The sequence below is a fragment of the Neophocaena asiaeorientalis genome, unplaced genomic scaffold (assembly GCF_003031525.2).
Source record: "Neophocaena asiaeorientalis asiaeorientalis breed wild unplaced genomic scaffold, Neophocaena_asiaeorientalis_V1.1 scaffold1133, whole genome shotgun sequence".
NCBI lineage: Eukaryota > Metazoa > Chordata > Mammalia > Artiodactyla > Phocoenidae > Neophocaena > Neophocaena asiaeorientalis.
Genome location: NW_020175058.1, coordinates 49,010 through 72,113, shown reverse-complemented (window position 1 = coordinate 72,113; position 23,104 = coordinate 49,010). Strand labels below are relative to the sequence as shown.

The 23,104-nt window shown below is 36.6% G+C and overlaps 1 protein-coding gene across 3 annotated transcripts in view; it reads left to right on the top strand.

Annotated features, from left to right (window-relative positions):
* BMS1 (BMS1 ribosome biogenesis factor) overlaps positions 1–23,104 on the top strand; it is a 50,329-nt gene that overhangs the window by 9,178 nt on the left and 18,047 nt on the right. For all 3 annotated transcript variants that reach the window (XM_024764028.1, XM_024764029.1, XM_024764026.1), the window contains exons 7-13: positions 115–236; positions 548–741; positions 1,792–1,931; positions 3,724–4,481; positions 4,698–4,799; positions 5,706–5,863; positions 10,925–11,006. In XM_024764028.1, coding sequence (XP_024619796.1) covers positions 115–236; positions 548–741; positions 1,792–1,931; positions 3,724–4,481; positions 4,698–4,799; positions 5,706–5,863; positions 10,925–11,006 — 1,556 coding nt within the window. The remainder of the gene's footprint in view (positions 1–114; positions 237–547; positions 742–1,791; positions 1,932–3,723; positions 4,482–4,697; positions 4,800–5,705; positions 5,864–10,924; positions 11,007–23,104) is intronic.

The window sequence follows — 23,104 nt, the reverse complement described above, 5'->3', positions numbered from 1 at the left end:
TTCTAAACAATATGTGTAGTGGATTACTGAATGTGATGAATCACTGAAATGTGAAGAGAGGTACAAGAACTATGACATTTATTTCTGCCATATAATTGGGTTTTATTTTTCTAGGATGGAAGATTTGACAAACCCAGAAGATATTCGAACAAATATCAAGTGTGACCGAAAGGTGTCTCTTTATGGTTATCTAAGAGGAGGACACTTGAAAAATAAAAGCCAAATTCACATACCAGGTATCCTTTTGTTGTAAAATATACTATATTTGTAAAACTCTTGGGATGACTTCATTTCTCAGGAAAACTGAAAAATGGCCAAACAAGATAGAGCCATCTTCCTGGAGGTTTTAAGAGTTAACTCAGCTCTGCATTGGCCACCCAAGGTGTTGAGTTGACCAAATTTCCTCTGCTCTGATGGTGTTTAGCTAAAGAGATACAGTGCTAGTGTCAAACCGTGCCCTTGTTGCGGTTGAAGCCTTCCGACCATGGGCCATTTCTGCCACCAGTCACTTGTCAGCTGAAGCTATCTTCCTGTGTCTGTCTTCCAGGTGTAGGAGATTTTGCTGTGAGTGACGTCAGTTTCCTCCCAGACCCCTGTGCCCTTCCTGAACAGCAAAAGAAGCGCTGTTTAAATGAGAAGGAGAAGTTGGTGTATGCACCTTTCTCTGGAGTTGGTGGTGTGCTGTATGACAAAGATGCGGTCTATGTCGACCTTGGGGGCAGCCATGGCTTCCAGGAATCGGTGAGAGGGAAGTCACGGGAAGTTATGTAGTCACCTTTTATTTACTGAAGCTTTTTATCTTTAGTCATATTTACGATAAAGGCCACAGTGCATATTGTGAATGTTCAAAATACTTAAATTGCACCAAGCAGAAAGTAAAAGTCACAGCATCCATACCTCCCTGCTGCCGAGACACACAGGGGATCCCATGTCCCCAGTGTGAGCTTTGGAAGCAGTTTGGTTCCTGTACTTCCCATTTCTCATCATATAAAATCAATATGTTTTCTAGCTCTCTTTGGTCATTCTCTTTTTTTTTTCTGTTTTTCTCTAAACATATACATATTTATTTAGATTATATATCTAAATTATTATATATTATTTGCAGATACCATATATATGGTATTTGTGTGTTAGAAATAGTATTTGCTATATGGGATCCAACTGTTAATGCTTTTGCAACTTTTTGAGGGCACCTAAGAATATGTGAATCTGTTTTTCCCCTGTTAGTATTCATAGAACTGCTTCAGTTTTTTCATAGCTGTGTAGTATTTCATCGTATAGATAAACTTTGTTTACTGAACCAATCCTTGGAGGGCTATGGGGCTCAGTCCCAGTTTCCCCTGGTTTGAGCAAGTACTATAGTGAGTGCCTTCGCACATGCAGCTTTGCCCACTGGGAGGGGGCTTTTTATGCAGTAAATTCCTTGAAGTGCAATTTTTGTATCAAAGGTAACAGATTTTAAAAAAATAGACTCCAGATTTTTATTTCTTTGACTGTTCTGAAATGGGATTTTTCTGTAAATGCTTTCTGTAGCATTGGCAACACAGTATTTAGGTTATCAGACTGTATACCCCATGCACTTTGGAAAAGTTTAATGAGGACAGAGATCAATTTTAGGCCTTGTAAGAATTCTTCTTTTTCTTCGTCTTCTTTTTTTTTTTTTTTGAGGCAGTAAGAAAGGTTCTCAGGAACTGTGTTTAAGGTAATTTTGGGAAACTGATTGAAACCAGTGTATTTTTCTTCAGAATCCTTGTGCATTTCTCACTTTCCCTTTCTTGGTGGCCTTGACAGGAGGAGGTGAGGCCCACCCATGAACTGGTCCAGAGTCTCATTTCCACCCATTCCACTATTGATGCCAAGATGGCTTCAAGTAGAGTGACACTGTTTTCTGATTCCAAACCACTGGTGTCAGAGGATATAGATAATCAAGGGTAAGTGTGCTGTTTTTGTGTTCTTAAAAAAAAAATTATATTACATAAGGTTATGTCATACATCATTCAGCCATCATAAAACGTTTTGGTGGGATTCATTCCAGGTTGTTTGGTTTTGCTTTTTGCTTTGTACATGCTTGTATTTCTGAGGGCTCTTTACTTACGTGACATTACATGGAAGTATTTTCTTGAAATCATATGAAGGATTCAGTTTTTTAACAAACTCAGAATATTCCTTAAATTTCACAAAACCTTTTCCATAGGTTGCTTTTGTTTCTTAGGAGTCTTGAGGCCACTTGGCTTTATTTTAATGGCCAAAATAACAAGCAGAGTCAGGGAACTTTTTCAGGTTGCTGTCCAGAAGCCACATACCTTGTCTCTAAAATTTTTACTTAGATTGTGTTGTAATATCTCCTGTGGCTTAATTTCCACTAATATAGGGCTTATGTGAATTATTATCAGTATGGGTTGGGAATTTGTATATTTATACATAGTGGGTATTTTGGTTTTATTGTAGTGGTTTATGACTGCCAATAAAAATTAGTCTGAAAATGATTGAGATCATCTGATTTATCATTTATTATAAGTATATACAAAAGCAGGAAAAATTTTTTGGAAAAAATCATCTGCTGCCCTCTAACTAGCAGATGGTATAGCATGGTAATTAAGTGCAGTGGGCCTACTAGTTTGAGGAAATCAATTAATTTCCTGATACCTCACAGGAGTTGTGATGATTAAACACAATAGTGCACATAAGCTACTTATCATGGTGCCTGACAGATATGAAGTATCACTAAAAGGTCCCTGTTATTACGATCATTATTATTAGCTCTTTTCATTTTTGAGCATTCCTGTAATTATCCTTGTGTACATGGGTACTCTAACATAGTTACAGTTATAATACAGGTAAAATTTTTATATCTATATTGTGAACATTTCCTTTTTCTATATAGTTCCTCATATATAGTCATCATTTTGTTATTATTGATGTATTCAAACTTATCCATTCTCTTTTAGTACAATTTTTAGTATTTTTCTAATTTTTTTTTTGCAGTTTTATATAATACTGTTACATTAAATAGCTTGATAGTTTTTTATTTCATCCCATATTTTTGGCATCTTGATGATTCTTCTTCATCAAGCATTGCATTGGTGATTTCAAAATGGGAATATTCTTAGTTATTCCTTCTCCATTCGTTAGCTGGCATTCTTTAACAAAGAGCTTTCACCCCTTTATTTTAGTATCACTGTTGACGAATGGAGTTTTTAAAAAATATTTGTTATTATCCCATTACTATCATTAGTCTTTGTGATGCTTATATTGTCCCTTCAGTCTGTCTTCTGTGTCCTTTTGGCGTGTCCCTGTTAGTGCTTGAGCACTTTTTGCTTTCTGACAGCAGGATGTTCCAGGCTTATTTTGTACTTTCCCTGTCTTGGACCTGCAGTCAGCCATTTCTCTAAGGATCATCTGTTTCAAGCTTGGAACTAATGGGTCTTCTAAAAGATCTATTAAGCACTCACTTCCCTTTTGAGCAGTTTCTAAAATTAGACGTTTTTTAATAAAGGTTATCTCTTTATTTTCTCTATAAGTTCTTTTGTAGAGTGGTGTTATGGAAATATGCATGAGTTTGCTTATTAACTATTCCAGTATTTATCACATCATTCCTTTATATGCTATGTCATTTAAAACCATTCCTTGACATTATTTTCTATTTCTTTGCATATTTATTGACTTGCAGATTAGCTTGTTATTGTACAAACAGAATTATTTTGCATTTTCTCTTTAATATAGGCTGTGGATGCCAAAAGAGGAAAAGCAGGTGGATTTAAAAACTGGTCGAGTGCGTCGGAAAGCCATTTTTGGAGATGAAGAAGATGATTCCGGAGATAGTGATGATGAAGATGATAAAGAAATGTCTGAAGGTGACAGGTTGGAAAATAGCTCTAGTGATGATGAAACAGAAGAGGGGGAAGATGCTGAAATGACTGGTAAACAGTATATGTCTGGTAAAGGTATCAAACGGCAAAAACTTGAGATGGAAGAAGACGTTGAGGTGGATTTGCCAGCGTTTGCTGACAGTGATGATGACCTTGAGAGAAGCTCAGTAGAAGAAGCAACAGAGGAAGCTGATGAAAGCATTGAAGAAGAGGATTCCACTGCAGAGGAAGAGAGGGATATTTTAGAATCAAAAGCTGTTAGAGAAGGTGGTAAGCCAGGACTGTTACAAACTAATGATCTGAGTGATAGTTTGAATCTGGAGAAGTCTTTGACAATGAAAAAAGCAACCCTCACCACTTCAGATTCAGGTCATTGCACAGCTGAAGAGGCATTTGCATCTGAAGATGAATCTGAAGAAAACTCTCTCAGTACAGAGGAGGAGGACTCAGAAAATGAAGAGGTTATTAGGAAAAAGTTTCCAGAGCCTTCTCAAGTGGTCAGTAGTCAGAAACTGGGGTCAGAGAACTTAATTGATGAGACCAGTGATATAGAAGACTTACTCAGAGAGGAAGATTATAAGGAAGAAAATGACTATTCCACAGAAACTTCAGGTATGCTTAAATTTAATTTAACTTCCGTTACAAACTTGGCACTGAAAATGTTCTACAAATAGAATGTCTACCATTGGGGGTCTGCTGTTTTGGAGACTTTGTTAACTGTTCAAGTATTACACCTCATTAAAGGATTTCAGGATGAATGAGTGATGAGCTTGAAGTAGAGAGGACAGACAAAGCAGACTTAACTGATGTCTGTGTTGGTCCTTTCAGGTGCCCTCAAGTGGAAGGAAGACCTTTCCAGGAAGGCAGCTGAGGCCTTTCTGAGGCAGCAACAAACAACTCCAAACCTTCGAAAGCTCATTTATGGGACAGGTAAAGGAGCTCTGGTTCAGATCTAGAAATATTTTAGTTTCTTAGACTATTTTCTGAAAAGGAGATGAAGAAATTGGTTAGAGGATTTGGGTGGTACTTTTGATATCCATAAGATATTCCTGGGCGTCATAGTTTATATTTGGCAGATGTTTTTAATCATCAGCTCGTGAGGACCGTAAATCAGTTGTACGAAGTAGATTTATGGGTTTGCCATAAAACTTTTGATAAGAATAGTCTTCATTATGCCGTTTTGTACCCCCTGTAGAAAATCCTTCATGAATTTTTTTGTAGAATTTAGTACCAGAAAAATAATTCTGCCTGAAAAGGTGTTTTTTCCTCTCTGACAATGAGTGCTCTGTATTACTCCTTCTGTTTTTTCCTTTCGCCTTTCTCCTCTGATTTTATATTTTATTAAATTTGTCTATATGTTCTTTTTGGAAAGAGCTTGACTCAGTAATGCAAAAAATAAAGTGGTGAACCTGATATTGTGGTCCCTATTTACTGTATGGTTAGAACAAGGCCAAGGAGTATATGTGAGGTAGGAGCGTGGAATCGGGGGTTGGTATTTACTGACTTCCATTCAGGTTTTGTCTAAGTACTCTTAGTGATTAGAGACTCAGCACTCTTCAAGAGAAACTCTTTATTATAATTGAAAGCTCTGTCTTTAAATGTCCCCTCCCTGCCCCATCCCCCAGTATTCTCCCTCCTCAGTGGACACTTTGCTGCTGCCTTGCAGGAGGGCAGATGTCCTCCAGACCTGCTCAGCAGTAGTTCCATGGCCTTTCTGTGTCTGTGGCTGATGTGCTCAGGGGCACACACCATACCTACTGCAAACAGAGACCCTCAGTCCCTAGTCCTCTAGTGGGTGGATTTATTCTCACTTTTCTATCATGGTGGTCTCTTTAGTGACAGAGGATAATGAAGAAGAAGATGGTGATACCAAGGAAGAGCTCGGAGGGTTGTTTCGTGTCAGCCAGTCTGCCAGCGAGTGTAAGCACAAGGCTGACTCTTTGGACTGCTCCAGATTTCATGTGGAGGTGCCCCATGATTGGGATTTAGAGGAGGTGAGGCTGAATATAAATAGTGTGTTTGACTTATGAGAAAATTAGGGAATATTTTTAAAAGATTATGTGATTTCAGTATTGCCTACCTGTTATTTGCTTCTTATTTTTTGTGTTTTTTTTTAACATCTTCATTGGAATATAATTGCTTTACAATGGTGTGTTAGTTTTCAACTCTTAGTGTGAATAGTATTGTTAATCTTTATTTTGAAGCATTGCACGTAGGTTTTCATACATTTGAGATACTTTGTGTTTTATAACTAGGAGATACGTAGTATCCCTGAGTTAACATTTATAATTTCTACTATTTGTAAGCAAACAGGAATCCATGACACTGGTAAATTTTCTTCCCCCACTCATCACCCTGTAGTCACACTAGAGAATTCATTCAGTTCTTAAACTTGCCAGGTTTAATCCCATATTAGACCTCTTGTCTTCTGTTTTCTTTTCTGAAATGTTCTTCTGATCTTCCCAAGGCTGACTTCTTTTGATCATTTGGTTTAGCTGAAATGTCACTCCTCAGGGAGGCCCAATGACTATCATATTATGTGTTTTAATTCACTGGGTAGCACTTGTGCACTTTACGAGATTTTTATGTAAGCATTTTTTGGGTAAAATTTAATACAGATTATAGAAAACCACATAAAAGTAATTGTTTAACTTAATGGATTACTAGGTGAGTACCTCTGTAACCACCATGTGTCCATCCTAGTCATAGGCCTATCCTCCCTGCAGAAGGAATCACGACTCTTATGGTAATCATTTCCTTCTTTTCTTTATAATTTCATCCTTCAAGTGTGTATCAGTGAACACCAAAGTTTAGTTTTACCAGGTTATTTTTGTTTATTTTTCTCCATGCCTTTTAAATCTCTCAATCTACAATATTCCCCTCCACCCATCTCTTTTTTCCTTACCTTTTCACTTGTTTAAGAAACCAAGTATTTGATGTGTAGAGTTTCTCATATTCTGGATTTCCTGGGCGCATTGCATCCCTATGTGCGGTCTGTCAGACTTCACTCTTCTCTGTATTTCCTATAAATTGGTACAGAGCAATACCAATAGAATTGTCTATGGTGATGGGTAAAGAATTGGCTTATGTGGCTACTTGTGGCTATTGAGCACTTTAAATGTGGCTAGTGAGACAGAAGAACTAAAATTTTAATTTTATTTAAGTTTTGTTTAATTTTAATTAGAATTTAAATAACCACATGTTGTAGCTACCCTCTGGACAATGCATCTAGAAGTTTGATTAGATTTAGGTTTGAGGTTTTCGTTTTTTGTTTTCAGATTTTTTGGCAAGACTGCTTCCTAGGTGGTGGTGATTTTTCATTAGGAGGCACATAAAATCATCTTGTGATGTTAGCTATTGATGCTCAATGCCTAGATCCATTAATTTGTTAAGGATGTAAAATGGTGATATTTTGTTCAAATTCCTCTTGTTAGCTGAAATACTTCTATAAAGAGAAACTTCTCATCTACTATTTGGTTACCCAGTTCCATATAAGCAGTATAAATGCTTGATTATTTTTATCAGTTTTCAGAACGATTCCCCAAAGGTGACTCTATTTTTTTTTAAGTTTTTTTTTTTAACTCATGAATTTAAATATAGTTGATGTGTTTCCTTTCACTGCACTTGTTATCCTTGCTGATGATCATATTTATCGCATCTGTGACCAGTGAGAGTCTCTTCAAATTGGCTCCTGAGTCCTTTTGACATGATCCTAGTAGTCCTTAGATTGCTTCATTGCTGTCTGATATGATAAGGTGTTCCAGTATCGTCTTGTACATTTCTGATGCCAGACTTGGAAACAGCCATAAGAAGTCCTGATTTTCCTTAGTACAAAATGGTATTTCAACATCACAGTCTAGGTTTATGTATACTCATTGCTATGGGTCGGTCATTGTTTCTAGGCCTTTTCAGTGACCAGAGCTAGGAAAATTCATACATACATTTTCAATTCAGAGTCAGGACTACAGGCTTCTTACTTAATCTCTTTTATCTTCTGTTTATATCTCTTGTTTTTCCACTGTAGAATTAGTTCCTGTTTGAACTTGAAGGTGATTAAATTAGAAAATTGTGTAATTATTTGCTTTATCCCAGTTATACATAGAAGTGTCAGAATAACATTACACGTGTTTCTATTAATATGATTACTAAAAACAGTTAAAGTTTTTTCCTTTATTTTAAAAAAATATATTTATTCATTTGGCTGTGCGGGGTCTTAGTTGTGGCACACGGGATCTTCGTTGCCGTGTGCGGTATCTTTTAGTTGCAGCATGCGGGATCTAGTTCCCTGACCAGGGATCAAACCCGGGCCCCCTGCATTGGGAGCACGGAGTCATAATTGCTGGACCACCAGGGAAGTCCCCTGAAGTTTTTTTCTTATATGTTCTCCCTTTTGTTTTTTCAAAAGTGGCTATACCATTTTGCATTCCCACCAGCAGTATATATAGCTTTTGAGTCCTCCGCATTGGAATAACATCACCAACACTTGTTATTACCTGTTGTTTTTCTTGTTTTTTATTGTTATAACCATTCTAGGAGGTGTGATGTAATATCTCATTGCAGTTTTGATTTGCCTTTTCCTGATGGCTAATGATGTTAGACATCTTTTCATGTGCTTGTTTTCCATTTGTATATATTATTTGAAGAAATATCTATTCATACTATTTTCCCATTTAAAAAATTGGGTTATTTGTCTTTTTATCATTGAGTATGTATTCAGGATCCAAGTCCCTTATCAGGTATATGATTTGCAAATATTTTCTCCTATTCTGTAGGTTATCTTTTCTGTGCCCTTTGAAGCACGAAGTTTTAAATTTTGATGAAGTCCAATTTCTCTGTATTTTTGTTGTTGTTGGTATCATATCTAAGAAACCATTGCCAAATCCAAAATCATGAAGATTTACTCCTATGGTTTGTGTAAGGGTTTTATAATTTAGCTCTTACGTTTAGGTCTTTGATACACTTTGAGTTAATTTTTGTATTTGGTGTGAGATGAGTCCAACTTCATTCTTTTGCATGTGGATATCTAGTTGTCCTAGCACCTGTTGAAAAGTCTGTTCTTTCCCCTATTGCCTTGTCTTGGCACCCTGGGTGAAAATCACTTGACCGTAGATACATGGGTTTATTTATGGACTCTTAATTATATTCCATTGATCTATACATCTGTCCTTATGCTAGTACCATACTATTTTGATTACTATTGTTTTGTAATAAGTTTTGAAATCACGAAGTGTGAATCCTCCAACTTTGTTCTTTTTCAAGATTGTTTTGTCTTTTTTGGATCCCTTGGGTTTTCTATATTTTAGAATCAAAGAATTCTTTGCAGAATCTTCTGCAAAGAAACCAACTGGGATTCTGATAGGGATTGCATTGACTTGGGTAGTATTGAGACCTTAACAATACCAAGTCTTCTAATCTGTTAACATGGGATGCCTTTCCATTTATTTAGATCTTTCAAGAATGTTTTATAGTTATCAGAGTATAAGCTTTGCATGTCTTTTGTTGGATTTATTCCTAGTATTCTTTTTGATGTGATTGTAAAAGGAACTGTTTTTTGAATTTCATTTTTGGATATTCATTCCTAGTGTATAGAAATAAAGTTTACTGTTGTATATATATATTTTGTTGTTGTTGTTGTTGTTGTTTGTTTTTGCGGTACGCGGGCCTCTCACTGTTGTGGCTTCTCCCGTTGCGGAGCACAGCCTCCGGACGCGCAGGCTCAGCAGCCATGGCTCACGGGCCCAGCCACTCCGCGGCACGCGGGATCCTCCCGGACCAGGGCACGAACCCGTGTCCCCTGCATCGGCAGGGGGACTCTCAACCACTGCGCCACCAGGGAAGCCCTACTGTTGTATATTGATCTAGTATCTTGCAATCTTGCTGAAGTCATTTATTCTGATAGTTTTTCAGTAGATTCCTTAGGGTTTTCTATACACAAGATCATACCACCTGTGAATAGAGATAGTTTTTCTTTCTAAACTGGATGCCTTTTATTTTATTTTCTTGCCTAATGGCCCTGACTAGAACGCCTAGTACAATGTTGAATACAAGTGATGAGAGGAGACATCCTTGTCTTACTCCTGATCTTAAGGGGAAAGCTCCCAGTCTTTCACAATTAAGTGTGATGTTAACTGTGGGGTTTTTTATGGATGCCTTTTATCGGATTTAAGAAATTCCCTTCTAAGTTTGTTGAGGGTTTTTATCTTGGAGGGTCTATTTTTTAAAATTTATTTGGTCTCTGGTTCCCCTAAGTCAATTGTTAAACTTCATGAAAGCAAGGATCTTTTGGAACAGTTTGCCATTCAGTGCCTGCAAAGCTTCTTGGCACAGAGTAGATGTTCAGTAAATACTGAGTGATTGTAGGCATGAAGGAATGAATAAATGAGCAGATTTGCTTTTGCATCCATTGTAATCATGCTAGCTTCAAGGCTACTCTTTGAGAGTGAGGTTGTATCTGAAAAATGTGAATCATGATCAAAATGTGATTGAAAGCCGGGACCCATGTGAAGATTTCTTTATGTGTGCTTTTGAGCCCTTGGCAGTGACTGACATGTGCTGTCCTAAGTCAGGTTCCCCAGGAAGCAGTCTGAAATAGAGAGTTGTGTACAAGTTTTAGCCTGTATTTGAGAGGTGCATCCAGCATCCACTACGTGTGTGTACTGGATGATCTGGCAGATCTGGAACTGGGAGCATCATCAATACTCTTTGTACTGTTGGGCTCATACAAGACATTTTGTCTTTGGCAGAGGAATTACGTTTTCAAACAGCCATGATAAGTCTGGATTAACGAATTAGTAAATATCTGTTTGTTTACTTATGAAGTCACTGGGCTGATGTTATTTTCCCTGTCCACTGGTTAATGCTATATAATATTTATGTTTTTATATCTGTTGTTATACTGTATACATCAAAGTTATTTCATAGGCCCACTTGGAATGAAAATATCCATAGAACTGTCTTGAAAAGTATTTAAAGGCAAATTGTCACCTACTGTTTCTCAAAGCAGTTATTTATTGAATGATTGGAGCCTGTCAACTAAGCTGACTTTTCTGTATAAGGTTATGAACAGTATCAGAGATTGCTTCGTGACTGGGAAGTGGGAAGAGGATAAAGATGCAGCCAAGATCTTAGCAGAAGATGGTAAGTAAATGGCTGTATTCTTCAGAGAAGACTGCCTTCTCTCTATATTATTTTCTTCCATATCTTTAATAGTCAACTTGAAAATATTAGTCACTTGTGAAGTGGCTTGGGGAACTCTGACAAGAGTTCTGACAGGAGTAACATTCTAGTTCCTCCTTTCATGATGGTCTTATTTTCTCCCTCTGGTTAGTTGACTTATTAGATATGGACATTGAAGAAGAGTGGGAAGCTCTCCATAAATTTTATCATGCATTGTTAAAAATAGTCATTCTTGTTTATGTGCTGTGGTTAGATTCACGTTAAGATTCAGGTTAAGCATTTTTGGCAGGCATGCATAGGTATGTAGAGGCTTCCTAAGAAACATTTTCAGTTTCTTCTATGATCATTGGTCAAATTTGGTTTTCTTGTAGTGGTGGTTGTGGTTTTTGTGTTTATATTTTGACATTTTCATGAGATTTTTTTTTTTTTTTTTTCGGTACGCGGGCCTCTCACTGCTGTGGCCTCTCCTGTTGCGGAGCACAGGCTCCGGATGCGCAGGCTCAGCGGCCACGGCTCACAGGCCCAGCCGCTCTGTGGCATGTGGGATCTTCCCGGACCGGGGCACGAACCCGTGTCCCCTGCATCGGCAGGTGGACTCTCAACCACTGCGCCGCCAGGGAAGCCCATGAGATATTCTTCATAATATTTTCTGACAAGACTTTCAGTGAAATTTTGAATTTATAACAGAATAAAGCGCTCATCTGTTATTTGCACTTTCTCATTTCTAACATTGTTCCTTTTTTGTGTGTTTTAGTTAGATTTGCGCATTCTCTATTTTGTTAGATCCATAACTTTTGGATTGATTTTTCATTTTACTATTTTTCTCATGATTAAAAAATTAAAAGTTTTGATTTTTTTTCTTGTCTTTGTTAGTTGTAGGATTAGAAAAGGAATTTTTTGGTTTTGTTTTCAAGGAAAGCACTTTTAAAAATTAAGGTATAGCTTAATGTTCAACCTAATATATTTTGACAATTACATACATTTATATCCATCACCCAAAACGAGAATAAGAACATTTCTGTCACACCCTAAATGTTTGTCTGTGTCCTTTGCAGTCAGCACCCACCCCCTACCCCAGGCAGCCACTTTTGGATTTCTGTCACCATAGATTTGTTTTGCCTGATCTTGGACTTCATACAGATGTAGTCAGACAGTATGTATTTTTTAGTGTTTGGGTTCTTTCCCTCAACACAATGTTTTACTTTTTGATAAATCAACCTTGTTGAGATATGTTTTACATACAGTTAAATATACCTGTTTTAAGAATATTCTTATTTGGCTAGTTTAGACAATTGTATATGTTCATGTACTACCATTACAATCAAGAAATAAAGTATTTCCATCACCACAGAAAGAACCCTCATGCCCCTTTGCAGTCAGTCCCTACTCCCACCATCACAGCAGTCCCAAGGCAACCAATGATCTGCTTTCTCTCACTATAAATTAGTTTTCCCTTTTCTAGAATTACATAATAAAAATACTCTCTTTTGTCTGTAGATTCTTTTACTTAGCATACTGTTTTTGAGGTTCATTCATATTATAATTTGTTTCTTCTTATTGCTGAATAAGTATTCTGTTGCATGGGTATGCCAATTGTTTATCCATTTTTCTCTTGATGGCCATTTAGGTTGTTTCCAGTAGTTGACTATTACAATTAAGGCTGCTCTGAACATTCACATATAGGTCTTTTTTTTGTGGAAATTGGTTTTCATTTCTCCTTGGTAATACCTAGGAGTAGAATGGCAGAGCTGTGGGGTGGGTAGATGGACAATCAACTTGATAAGAAACTAACAGAGTTTGACTCCATTTTTAATGTTAGACTGATGACAGCTCTTAAGCCCCACCTGTTCTGTCCCCCTTTCTGTCCTACATCTGGGCAAGCTGATAAAAAAGCCAAGTTCCTCCTCTTTTGGCATCAGGAGGGAGTTCAAACCATATACACTTCAGCTGTCACCAAAGCCCCACCACCTCCTAACTACCAATAGCTCAAGCTATTCTCCTTTTCCGCCTGCTCTCCCAAGCTGTATTTGAACTAGCTTGGGAGGTCTGCCCAACTCTCCCCAAAAAGTCTCATTATGTGAATTATAAATCTTTCCATATCCTCTTGATTCATGTGTGTGTCATCTGTCTCAATATGCAAACCATATTTTGGGTGGGAGGTTCATCCTGTCTCTGTGGGTTGATTACAAAGTAAACTGTCCCACAGTTCTTCAAAGAGAACTCCAGCAGTGGATGACAATTTCAGTTCACATCCTAGTGGGTGTGAAATAGTATCTCGTGGTTTTAATTTGTAATTCCCTGATGACTAAGGACGTTGCGTATCTTTTCATGTGCATATTGGCCAATTTAATATCTTCCTTTGTGAGGTATCCATTTAAGTCTTTTGCTTATTTTTTTAAAGTTTATAATAGTTTACGTTTAGAGAAAAATTGTGAATATAGTACAGAGTTCCCACATACCTCACACCCAGTTTGCCCGATTATTATCATCTTACATATGGATGGTACATTTGTCACAATTAATGAACAGAGCACTAACAAAATCTTGGGTCTCTGCCAGTTTGAGCACCTTTCTGTGTGTTAGGGGGCCATTTGTATTTCCTTCCATGACTATCTTTGAATATGCTTTGCCCATTTTCTATTGGGTTATTGTTGATATTTTTTCATACTTATAAGAATTTTTTATATATTAGAGAAATAAGTCTTTTGTGATATGAGGTGCCACATTTAACCCCCTTATTTTAACATTTGTATTTTAACTTTATGATTCTTTCATGTGGAATTTTTTTTTTTAATGAAGTTAGATTTATCAGTTTTGCCTTAAATGACTTTTGAGATTTGTCTTATACTTAAAAAGGTCTTTTGTAAAAAAAAAAAAAAAAAAAAAAAATCTGAAAAAGGAGAAGAAAAATCTTCCATTGTTTTTTCTAGTGCTTCCTGATTTCCTTTTTTTTTTTTTTTTAGCATTTAAATCACCGACTCATCTGCTGTTTATTTTAGTGTGAGTTGAGAGGCATAGATAGAGTTTTTCCCAGGTGGCCACCAGGTTCTTTCCAATACTATTTGTTCTTTTCACAACTGATTAAAATGCTCTTTTTGTCATATTCTTAATTGATAGATATAGAAAAAAGTTTTTGGACTTTTCTAGTTTATGTCATTGATTTCTGTTGGTTCATTCATCATTGCTATGTTTAAAACCCTTATATAGCTTTATAGTATGCTATTAAGACACCAACTATTAAAACTGGTATGACTGGTTCCTATCTCTCCCTGTCTCTGCTAGGTTTTTTAGAATTCTTCCGACTATTCTCTTACTTATTTTTCCACAGAAACTTAAGAATCATCTTTTCCGTTTCCAAAAGAAAGTGTGGTGGATTTGTGTCTTTTATAGTAGCTGTATTGAGGTTTAATGGATATACAGTAAACTGCACATATTTAAAGTGTACAGTTTGATAAGCTTTGACATGAGTATACAATCACCACAATCAAGATAATGAACATACTTTTCACCCCAAAAGTTTCCTCATGCCACTTGTTATCCCTCCCTTCTGTCCTTTCCCTATTACCAGGTAACCACTCTTCTGCTTTCTGTCACTATACAAGAGTTTGTATCCTCTGTAATTTGATATAAATGGAATCATACGGTATGCAGTCTTTTCTAACTTATTGTACTCAGCATAATCATTTTGAGATTCATCCATGCTGTTGCATCTTCATTCCTTTTTATTGCTGTGTAGTTAATTTCTTTTTATTGGTGAGTAGTATTCCATTGTATAATGCAATACAGTTTGTTTATCTGTTCACCTTTTGATCGACATTTATGTTATTTCCAGTTTGGGGCTATTGCAAATAAAGCTACTGTGAACATTCTTCTACAAGTCTTTGTATGAACAACTGCATTCATTTCTCTTGGGTACATATCTCAGAGTGGACTAAATGAATCATATGGTAGATGTAGTTCTAATTTTTTTTAAGAAATAGCCAAATTGTTTTCCTTAGTGGTTGTACCATTTTGCATTGCCACTAGCACTTTATGAGACTTCCAGTTGCTCCACATCCTTGCCAGTGCTTGATATGTTGGTCTTTTTAATTTTAGACACTTTTTAAGGTTTAGAGTGGTATCTCATTTTATTTTCCTGATGATTAATGATAATGAGCTTTTTTTCACATGTGTATTTGCCATCTGTGTTTCTTCAGTGAAGTGTCAAATCTTTTGCCCATTATTTTACTTTGGTTGTGTGTTATTATTGAAGTTTAATTCTAAATTACTTTTGATACAATCCTTTATCACATGGAATTTGCAATTTTTGCCCATTGTGTAACAAAGACCATCATATATGATCTGTGAATGAAGACAGTTATACTTCTTTCTGTGCCATCTGGATGACTTATTTTTCTTGTCTTAGTACACTGGCTTAAACTTCCAGTACAATGTTGATTAGAAGTGGTCAAAATAGACTATATACATATTGTAATATTACACCTACTCTTAACCAACATTTTACCACTTTGAGTAACATGTGGTAACTTTTCTTCCATTTAGGCCCTTTTATCTTCCCCACTTAAAACGGGTTTTTTTTATTATTATGTAAGTTACAGATGTACAAGTTATACTCCATTATAGTTATTATAAAATATTGGCTGTATTCCCTGTGTTGTACGGGGAATATATCCTTGTAGCTTATTTTATACCTAATAGTTTGTACTTCTTAATTCCCTACCCCTCTATTGGCCCTCCCCACTTCCCTCTTCCCACTGGTAACCACTAGTTTGTTCTCTGTATCTATGAGTTTGCTTTTTTTTTTTTGTTATATTTAGTAGTTTGTTGTAGTTTCCCCACTTTTAAATATTGGCTTGAATATTAGATAGTGGTATAATTTTTTTGACTATGAAATATGATTTTACAAATTCATAAGCTGGATAGTCTGTTCTGTGTATCCATATTTCTGTTCTTTTTCTCTTTTTTCTTTTGTTTCTGATGGTCTCAGATTTCTCCTTTTATAATTTCCTTTCTGCCTAAGAACTTCCTTTAGCCATTTTTTTAAGGGTAAGTATGGTAGCTACAAATTCCTGTAGCTTTCCTTCATGTGAGAATGTCTGTTTCCTTCTTCATTTATAAAGAATAGATACATAGGCTGTCATTTTACTTGGTGTGCGCCTACAGGTAATCTGTCATTTCTTTCTGGCTGCTTTCAGATATTTTTTATTTGTTTTTAGTTTTCAGAAGTTTGATTGGTGTGAATTTTGTTGGGTTTACTCTGTTTGAGATTAACTCATCTTCTTGAATCTGTAAGTTTGTGTCTTTCAACAGATTTAGGAATCTGCAGTCATTATTTCTTTCAGCTCCAGACTCCTTATGAGACTCTGATGATACAGATGTTGGGATTTTTTTGTTTCTGTCCCACAGGTCTTTGAGGTGCTCTTCATTTGTTTTTTTTGCTCTATGTTGTTCAGACTGAATGAATTCTATTATGTGGCCTCAAGTTCTCTAAGTCCATCCTCTTTCATCTCTACTCTTACTATTGAGCTCATGTAGCCAGTTTTTTAATTTCTGTTACTGTATTTTTCAGTTCTATAATTTCCATTTTGTTCTTCAATTTCTTGTTGAGGTTTTCAGTTTTTTGGTTGTTGCTGTAAGATTTATAGTTGCTTGTTGAAGGGTTTTTTTTTTTCGGATTTTATAATTTTCTTTATAATGGCTGCTTCAAGGTACAAGTCAGATAGTTCCAACATCTGATTCATTTCAGTGTTGTTTTCAGTTGTCTTTTCACATTCAAATGATGATTTTCTTGGTTCTGGGTATGACAGGTGATTTTCTATTGTAGCCACACATTTTGTTTGGAGACCCTGGGTCCTATGTAATTTTAAAATTTTAGCAGGCGATCATCCTGTTTAGGTTTAATGTACAGGCCCTGGTCTACTTCATGGGCTGTGGTTCCAATGACAATTTAATTTCAAAGCCTTTGTGGTACTGTTTTGCTGTACTTGGTTTATCTGGTGCTACTTGTTCCTGCTGATGCTGCTGGTTCCTGCTGGTGTTACCTGGGGGGAACAGAGGAGCTTCCCTAGGCTGGGCCACCTAGCGTGGCTAGGTTGGGGAAAGTTGTTTTGGCCTCTGGGGCCAGTTTGCTTGTTCTGGGGGCATCTCCTTTGCTTGGTCCTGCCTGGACGCATATTGTTTTTAAGGTGGAAGAAGAGAGTCTCACGCCTGGTGGAATCCCTCCTTGCTGATAACTCTTGGGCACCTGGTACATCTTGGTGGAGGAAAGGAGATTCAAGCTCGTTGGGAAGGCTAGCACTTTCCTTCATCACTTGCTGTCAGTGGGATACCCAGTTTACTTGGATTGCTGGTGAGAGCTGGTTCAATCTGAAGGAAGAATGGGCCTATCTCATTCTGCGGCTGCCTTCTGTTGCCACTTGCGGATTGGGAAATGGTGGCCCTAAGTTGCCTTTCTGTGGGTTGTGGTATAGTGAGACATGGGCCACTATGTCATTCCTCTGGTCATGGGGACGCTCACCAGCCCATCTTTGTCTTTCCACCTTTCAGAGTTCTCCTTTGGTTGTCTCTTGTGCTCTTGCATCGTTTCTGGAGTTGATGGTTATACACAGTCAGGACGAACAGAGGAGATATGTCTACACCATCTTTTCCAGACTGGAACTCCTTGGTGGTTATTTTATTTTCTTTCTTTTTTTTTTTTTTTTAACATCTTTATTGGGGTATAATTGCTTTACAATGGTGTGTTAGTTTCTGCTTTATAACAAAGTGAATCAGTTACTGTGTAAAAGAGAGAATTAGAGTCTTCATGATATTGAGGCTTCCTTTCCAAACACATGATGGTTTTACTTGTTCAGTAGATAACATTAATAATACCTCCTTCATTGAGTCATGTTGAAGAATATAGTTAAGGCATGTAAAACACTTAGAGCAGTGCCTGCCTGGTATGTGAAGCACTTAAAAGCATTAGCTAAGGTTATTCCATGTGTCCTTTATTTTATTTTATTTTTTTATTGGAGTAAAATTGCTTTACAGTGTTGTGTTAGCTTCTGCTGTACAGTGAAGTGAATCAGCTATATGTATACCTATATGCTCTCCCTCTTGGCCTCCCACCCTCCCCCATCCCACCCATCTAGGTTGTCACAGAACACCAAGCTGAGCTCCCTGTGTTATATAGCAGGTTCCCAGTAGCTATCTGTTTTACACATGGTAGTGTAATTATGTCAAACCTAATCTCCCAATTCGTCCCACCCTCTCCTTCTCCCAATGTGTCCACATGTCTGTTCTGTATGTCTACGTCTCTATTCCTGCCCTACAAATAGGTTCATCTGTACCCTTTTTCTAGATTCCACATATATGTGTTAATATACGATATTTGTTTTTCTCTTTCTGGCTTACTTCACTCTGGATGACAGACTCTAGGTCCATCCACATCTCTACAAATGACCCAATTTCATTCCTTTTTATGGCTGAGTAATATTCCATTGTATATATGTACCACATCTTCTTTATCTATTCATCTATCATTGGACATTTAGGTTGTTTCATGTCCTGGCTATTGGAAGTAGTGCTGCAGTGAACATTGGGATACATATGTCCTTCTGAATTATGGTTTTCTCAGGCTATATGCCCAGTACTGGGATTGCTGGGTCATATGGTAGTTCTATTTTTAGTTTTTTAAGGAACCTCCCCATACTGTTATCCATAGTGGCTGTATCAATTTACATTCCCACAAACAGTGCAACCGGGTCCCCTTTTCTCCACACCCTCTCCAGCATTTATTGTTTGTAGACTTTTTGATGATGGCCATTCTGACTGGTGTGAGGTGATATACCTCATTTTAGTTTTGATTTTCATTTCTCTAATAATTAGTGATGCTGAGCAGCTTTTCATGTGCCTCTTGGCCATCTGTATGTCTTCTTTGGTGAAATGTCTATTTAGGTTTTCCGCCCATTTTTCATTGGGTTGTTTGGGTTTTTTTTGATATTGAGCTCCATGAGCTGTTTGTATATTTTGGAGATTAATCCTTTGTTGCTTCACTTGCAAATATTTTCTCCCATTCTGAGGGTTGTCTTTTTGTCTTGCTTACGGTTTCCTTTGCTGTGCAAAAGCTTTTAACTTTCATTAGGTCCCATTTGTTTATTTTTGTTTTTATTTTCATTACTTTAGGAGGTGGGTCAAAAAAGAACTTGCTGTGGTTTATGTCAAAGAGTGTTTTCCTATGTTTTCCTGTAGGAGTTTTATAGTGTCTGGTCTTACATTTAGGTCTTTAATCCATTTGGGGTTTATTTTTGTGTATGGTGTTAGGTAGTGTTCTAAGTTCATTCTTTTACATGTAGCTGTCCACTTTTCCCAGCTTCAGTTATTAAAGAGGCTGTCTTTTCTCCATCGTATGTTCTTGCCTACTTGGTCGTAAATTAGGTGACTAGTCTGTGTGGGTTTATCTCTGTGCTTTCTATCCTGTACTATTGATCTATATTTCTGTTTTTGTGCCAGTACCATACTGTCTTGATGACTGTAGCTTTGTAGTATAGTTTGAAGTCAGGGAGCCTGATTCCTCCAGCTCTGTTTTTCTTTCTCAACATTGCTGTGGCTATTTGGAGTCATTTGTTTCCATACGAATTGTAAAATTTTTTTGTTCTAATTCTGTGAAGAATGCCATTGGTAGTTTGGTAGGGATTGCATTGAATCTGTAGATTGCTTTGGGCAGTATAGTCATTTTCACAATGTTGATTCTTCCAATCCAAGAACATGTATATTTCTCCATCTGTTTATGTCATCTTTGATTTCTTTCATCAGTGTTTTTTAGTTTTCTGAGTACAAGTCTTTCACCTCTTTAGGTAGGTTTATTCCTAGGTATTTTATTCTTTTTGTTGCATTGGTAAATGGGAATGTTTCCTTAATTTCTCTTTCTGATTTTTCACTGTTAGTGTATTGGAATGCCAGAGATTTCTGTGCATTAATTTTGTATCCTGCAACCTTACTAAATTCATTGATTAGTTCTAGTAGTTTTCTGGTGGCATCTTTAGGATTTTCTATGTATAGTATCATGTCATCTGCAGACAGTGACAGTTTTACTTCCTCTTTTCCAATTTGTATTCCTTTTATTTCTTTTTCTTCTGATTGCTGTGGCTAGGACTTCCAAAACTATGTTGGATAAGAGTGGCGAGAGTGGACATCCTTGCCTTTTTCCTGATCTTAGTGGAAATGCTTTCAGTTTTTCACCATTGAGTGTGATGTTTGCTATGGGTTTGTCATTTATGGCCTTTATTATGTTGAGGTAGGTTCCCTCTATGCCCATTTTCTGGAGGGTTTTTATCATAAATGGTGTTGAATTTTGTCAAAAGCTTTTTCTGCGTCTGTTGAGATTATCATATGGTTTTTATTTCTTAATTTGTTAATATGGTGTATCACATTGATTGATTTGTGCATATGGAAGAATCCTTGCATCCCTGGGATAAATCCCACTTGATCATGGTGTATGATCCTTTTAATGTATTGTTGGATTCTGTTTGTTAGTATTTTGTTTAGGATTTTTGCATCTGTATTCATCAGTGATATTGGTCTGTAATTTTCTTTTTTTGTGATATCTTTGTCTGGTTTTGATATCAGGGTGATGGTGGTTTCGTAGAACGAATTTGGGCGTATTCCTCCCTCTGCAATTTTTTGGAAGAGGTTGAGAAGGATGGATGTTAGCTCTTCTCTAAATGTTTGATAGAATTCGCCTGTGAAGTCATCTGGTCCTGGACTTTTGTTTGTTAGAAGATTTTTAATTACAGTTTCAATTTCATTACTTGTGATAGGTCTGTTTATGTTTTCTAGTTCTTCCTGGTTTGGTCTTGGTAAATTGTACCTTTCCAAGAATTTGTACATTTCTTTGTGGTTGTTCATTTTATTGGGTTATAGTTGTTTGTAGTAGTCTCTTAAAATCCTTTGTATTTCTGCTTTGTCAGTTGTGATTTCTTCTTTTTCATTTCTAATTTTGTTGATTTGTGTCCTCTCCCTTTTTTTCTTGATGAGTTTGGCTAAAGGTTTATCCGTTTTGTTTATCTTCTCAAAGAACCAACTTTTAGTTTTATTGATCTTTGCTATTGTTTTCTCCATTTCTATTTCATTTATTTCTGCTATGATCTTTTTTTTTTCACATCTTTATTGGAGTATAATTGCTTTCCAATGGTGTGTTAGTTTCTGCCCTACAACAAAATGAATCAGTTATATATATACATATGTTCCCATATCTCTTCCCTCTTGCATCTCCCTCCCTCCCACCCTCCCTATCCCACCCTGCTATGATCTTTATGATTTCTTTCCTTCTACTGACTTTGGGTTTTCTTTGTTCTTCTTTCTCTAGTTGCTTTAGATATAAGGTTAGATAGTTTATTTGAGATTTTTCTTGTTTCTTGACGTTGGATTGTATTGCTATAAACTTCCGTCTTAGAACTGCTTTTGCTGCATCCCATAGGTTTTGGGTCATCATGTTTTTGTTGTCATTTGTTTCTGTGTATTTTTTCTATTTCTTTGATTTCTTCAGCGATCTCTTGGTCATATAGTAGTGCACTGTTTAGCTACCATGTATTTGTTTTTTACAGGTTTTTTCCTTTAATTGATTTCCAGTCTCATAGCACTGTGGTCAGAATAGATGCTTGGTACAATTTCAATTTTCTTAAATTTTCTGAGGCTTGATTTGTGACCCAAGGTGTGATCTATCCTGGAAAATGTTCCGCGTGCACTTGAGAAAAACGTCTATTCTGCCAATTACGGGTGTATTGTCCTATAGATATCAATTAAATCTATCTAGTGTATTTTGTCATTTAAAGCTTGTGTTTCTTTACTTATTTTCTTTTTTGATGAACTGTCCTTTGGTGTAAATGGGGTGTTAAAGTCCCCTACTATTATTGTGTTACTGTTGATGTCACCTTTTATGGTTGATAGCATTTGCCTTATGTATTGAGGTGCTTCTGTGTTGGGTGCATAAATATTTATAATTGTTATATCTTCTTCTTGGATTGATCCCTTGATCATTATGTAGTGTCCTTCCTTATCTATTGTAACAGTCTTTATTTTAAAGTCTATTTTATCTGATACAAGTATTGCTACTCTAGCTTTCTTTTGAGTTCCATTTGCATGGAATATCTTTTTCCATCCCTTCACTTTCAGTCTGTATGTGTCCCTAGGTCTGAATTGGGTCTCTTGTAGACAGCATACATATGGGTCTTGTTTTTGTATCCATTCAGCCATTTTTTTTTTTTTTTTTAACATCTTTATTGGGGTATAATTGCTTTACAATGGTGTGTTAGTTTCTGCTTTATAACAAAGTGAATCAGTTACTGTGTAAAAGAGAGAATTAGAGTCTTCATGATATTGAGGCTTCCTTTCCAAACACATGATGGTTTTACTTGTTCAGTAGATAACATTAATAATACCTCCTTCATTGAGTCATGTTGAAGAATATAGTTAAGGCATGTAAAACACTTAGAGCAGTGCCTGCCTGGTATGTGAAGCACTTAAAAGCATTAGCTAAGGTTATTCCATGTGTCCTTTATTTTATTTTATTTTTTTATTGGAGTAAAATTGCTTTACAGTGTTGTGTTAGCTTCTGCTGTACAGTGAAGTGAATCAGCTATATGTATACCTATATGCTCTCCCTCTTGGCCTCCCACCCTCCCCCATCCCACCCATCTAGGTTGTCACAGAACACCAAGCTGAGCTCCCTGTGTTATATAGCAGGTTCCCAGTAGCTATCTGTTTTACACATGGTAGTGTAATTATGTCAAACCTAATCTCCCAATTCGTCCCACCCTCTCCTTCTCCCAATGTGTCCACATGTCTGTTCTGTATGTCTACGTCTCTATTCCTGCCCTACAAATAGGTTCATCTGTACCCTTTTTCTAGATTCCACATATATGTGTTAATATACGATATTTGTTTTTCTCTTTCTGGCTTACTTCACTCTGGATGACAGACTCTAGGTCCATCCACATCTCTACAAATGACCCAATTTCATTCCTTTTTATGGCTGAGTAATATTCCATTGTATATATGTACCACATCTTCTTTATCTATTC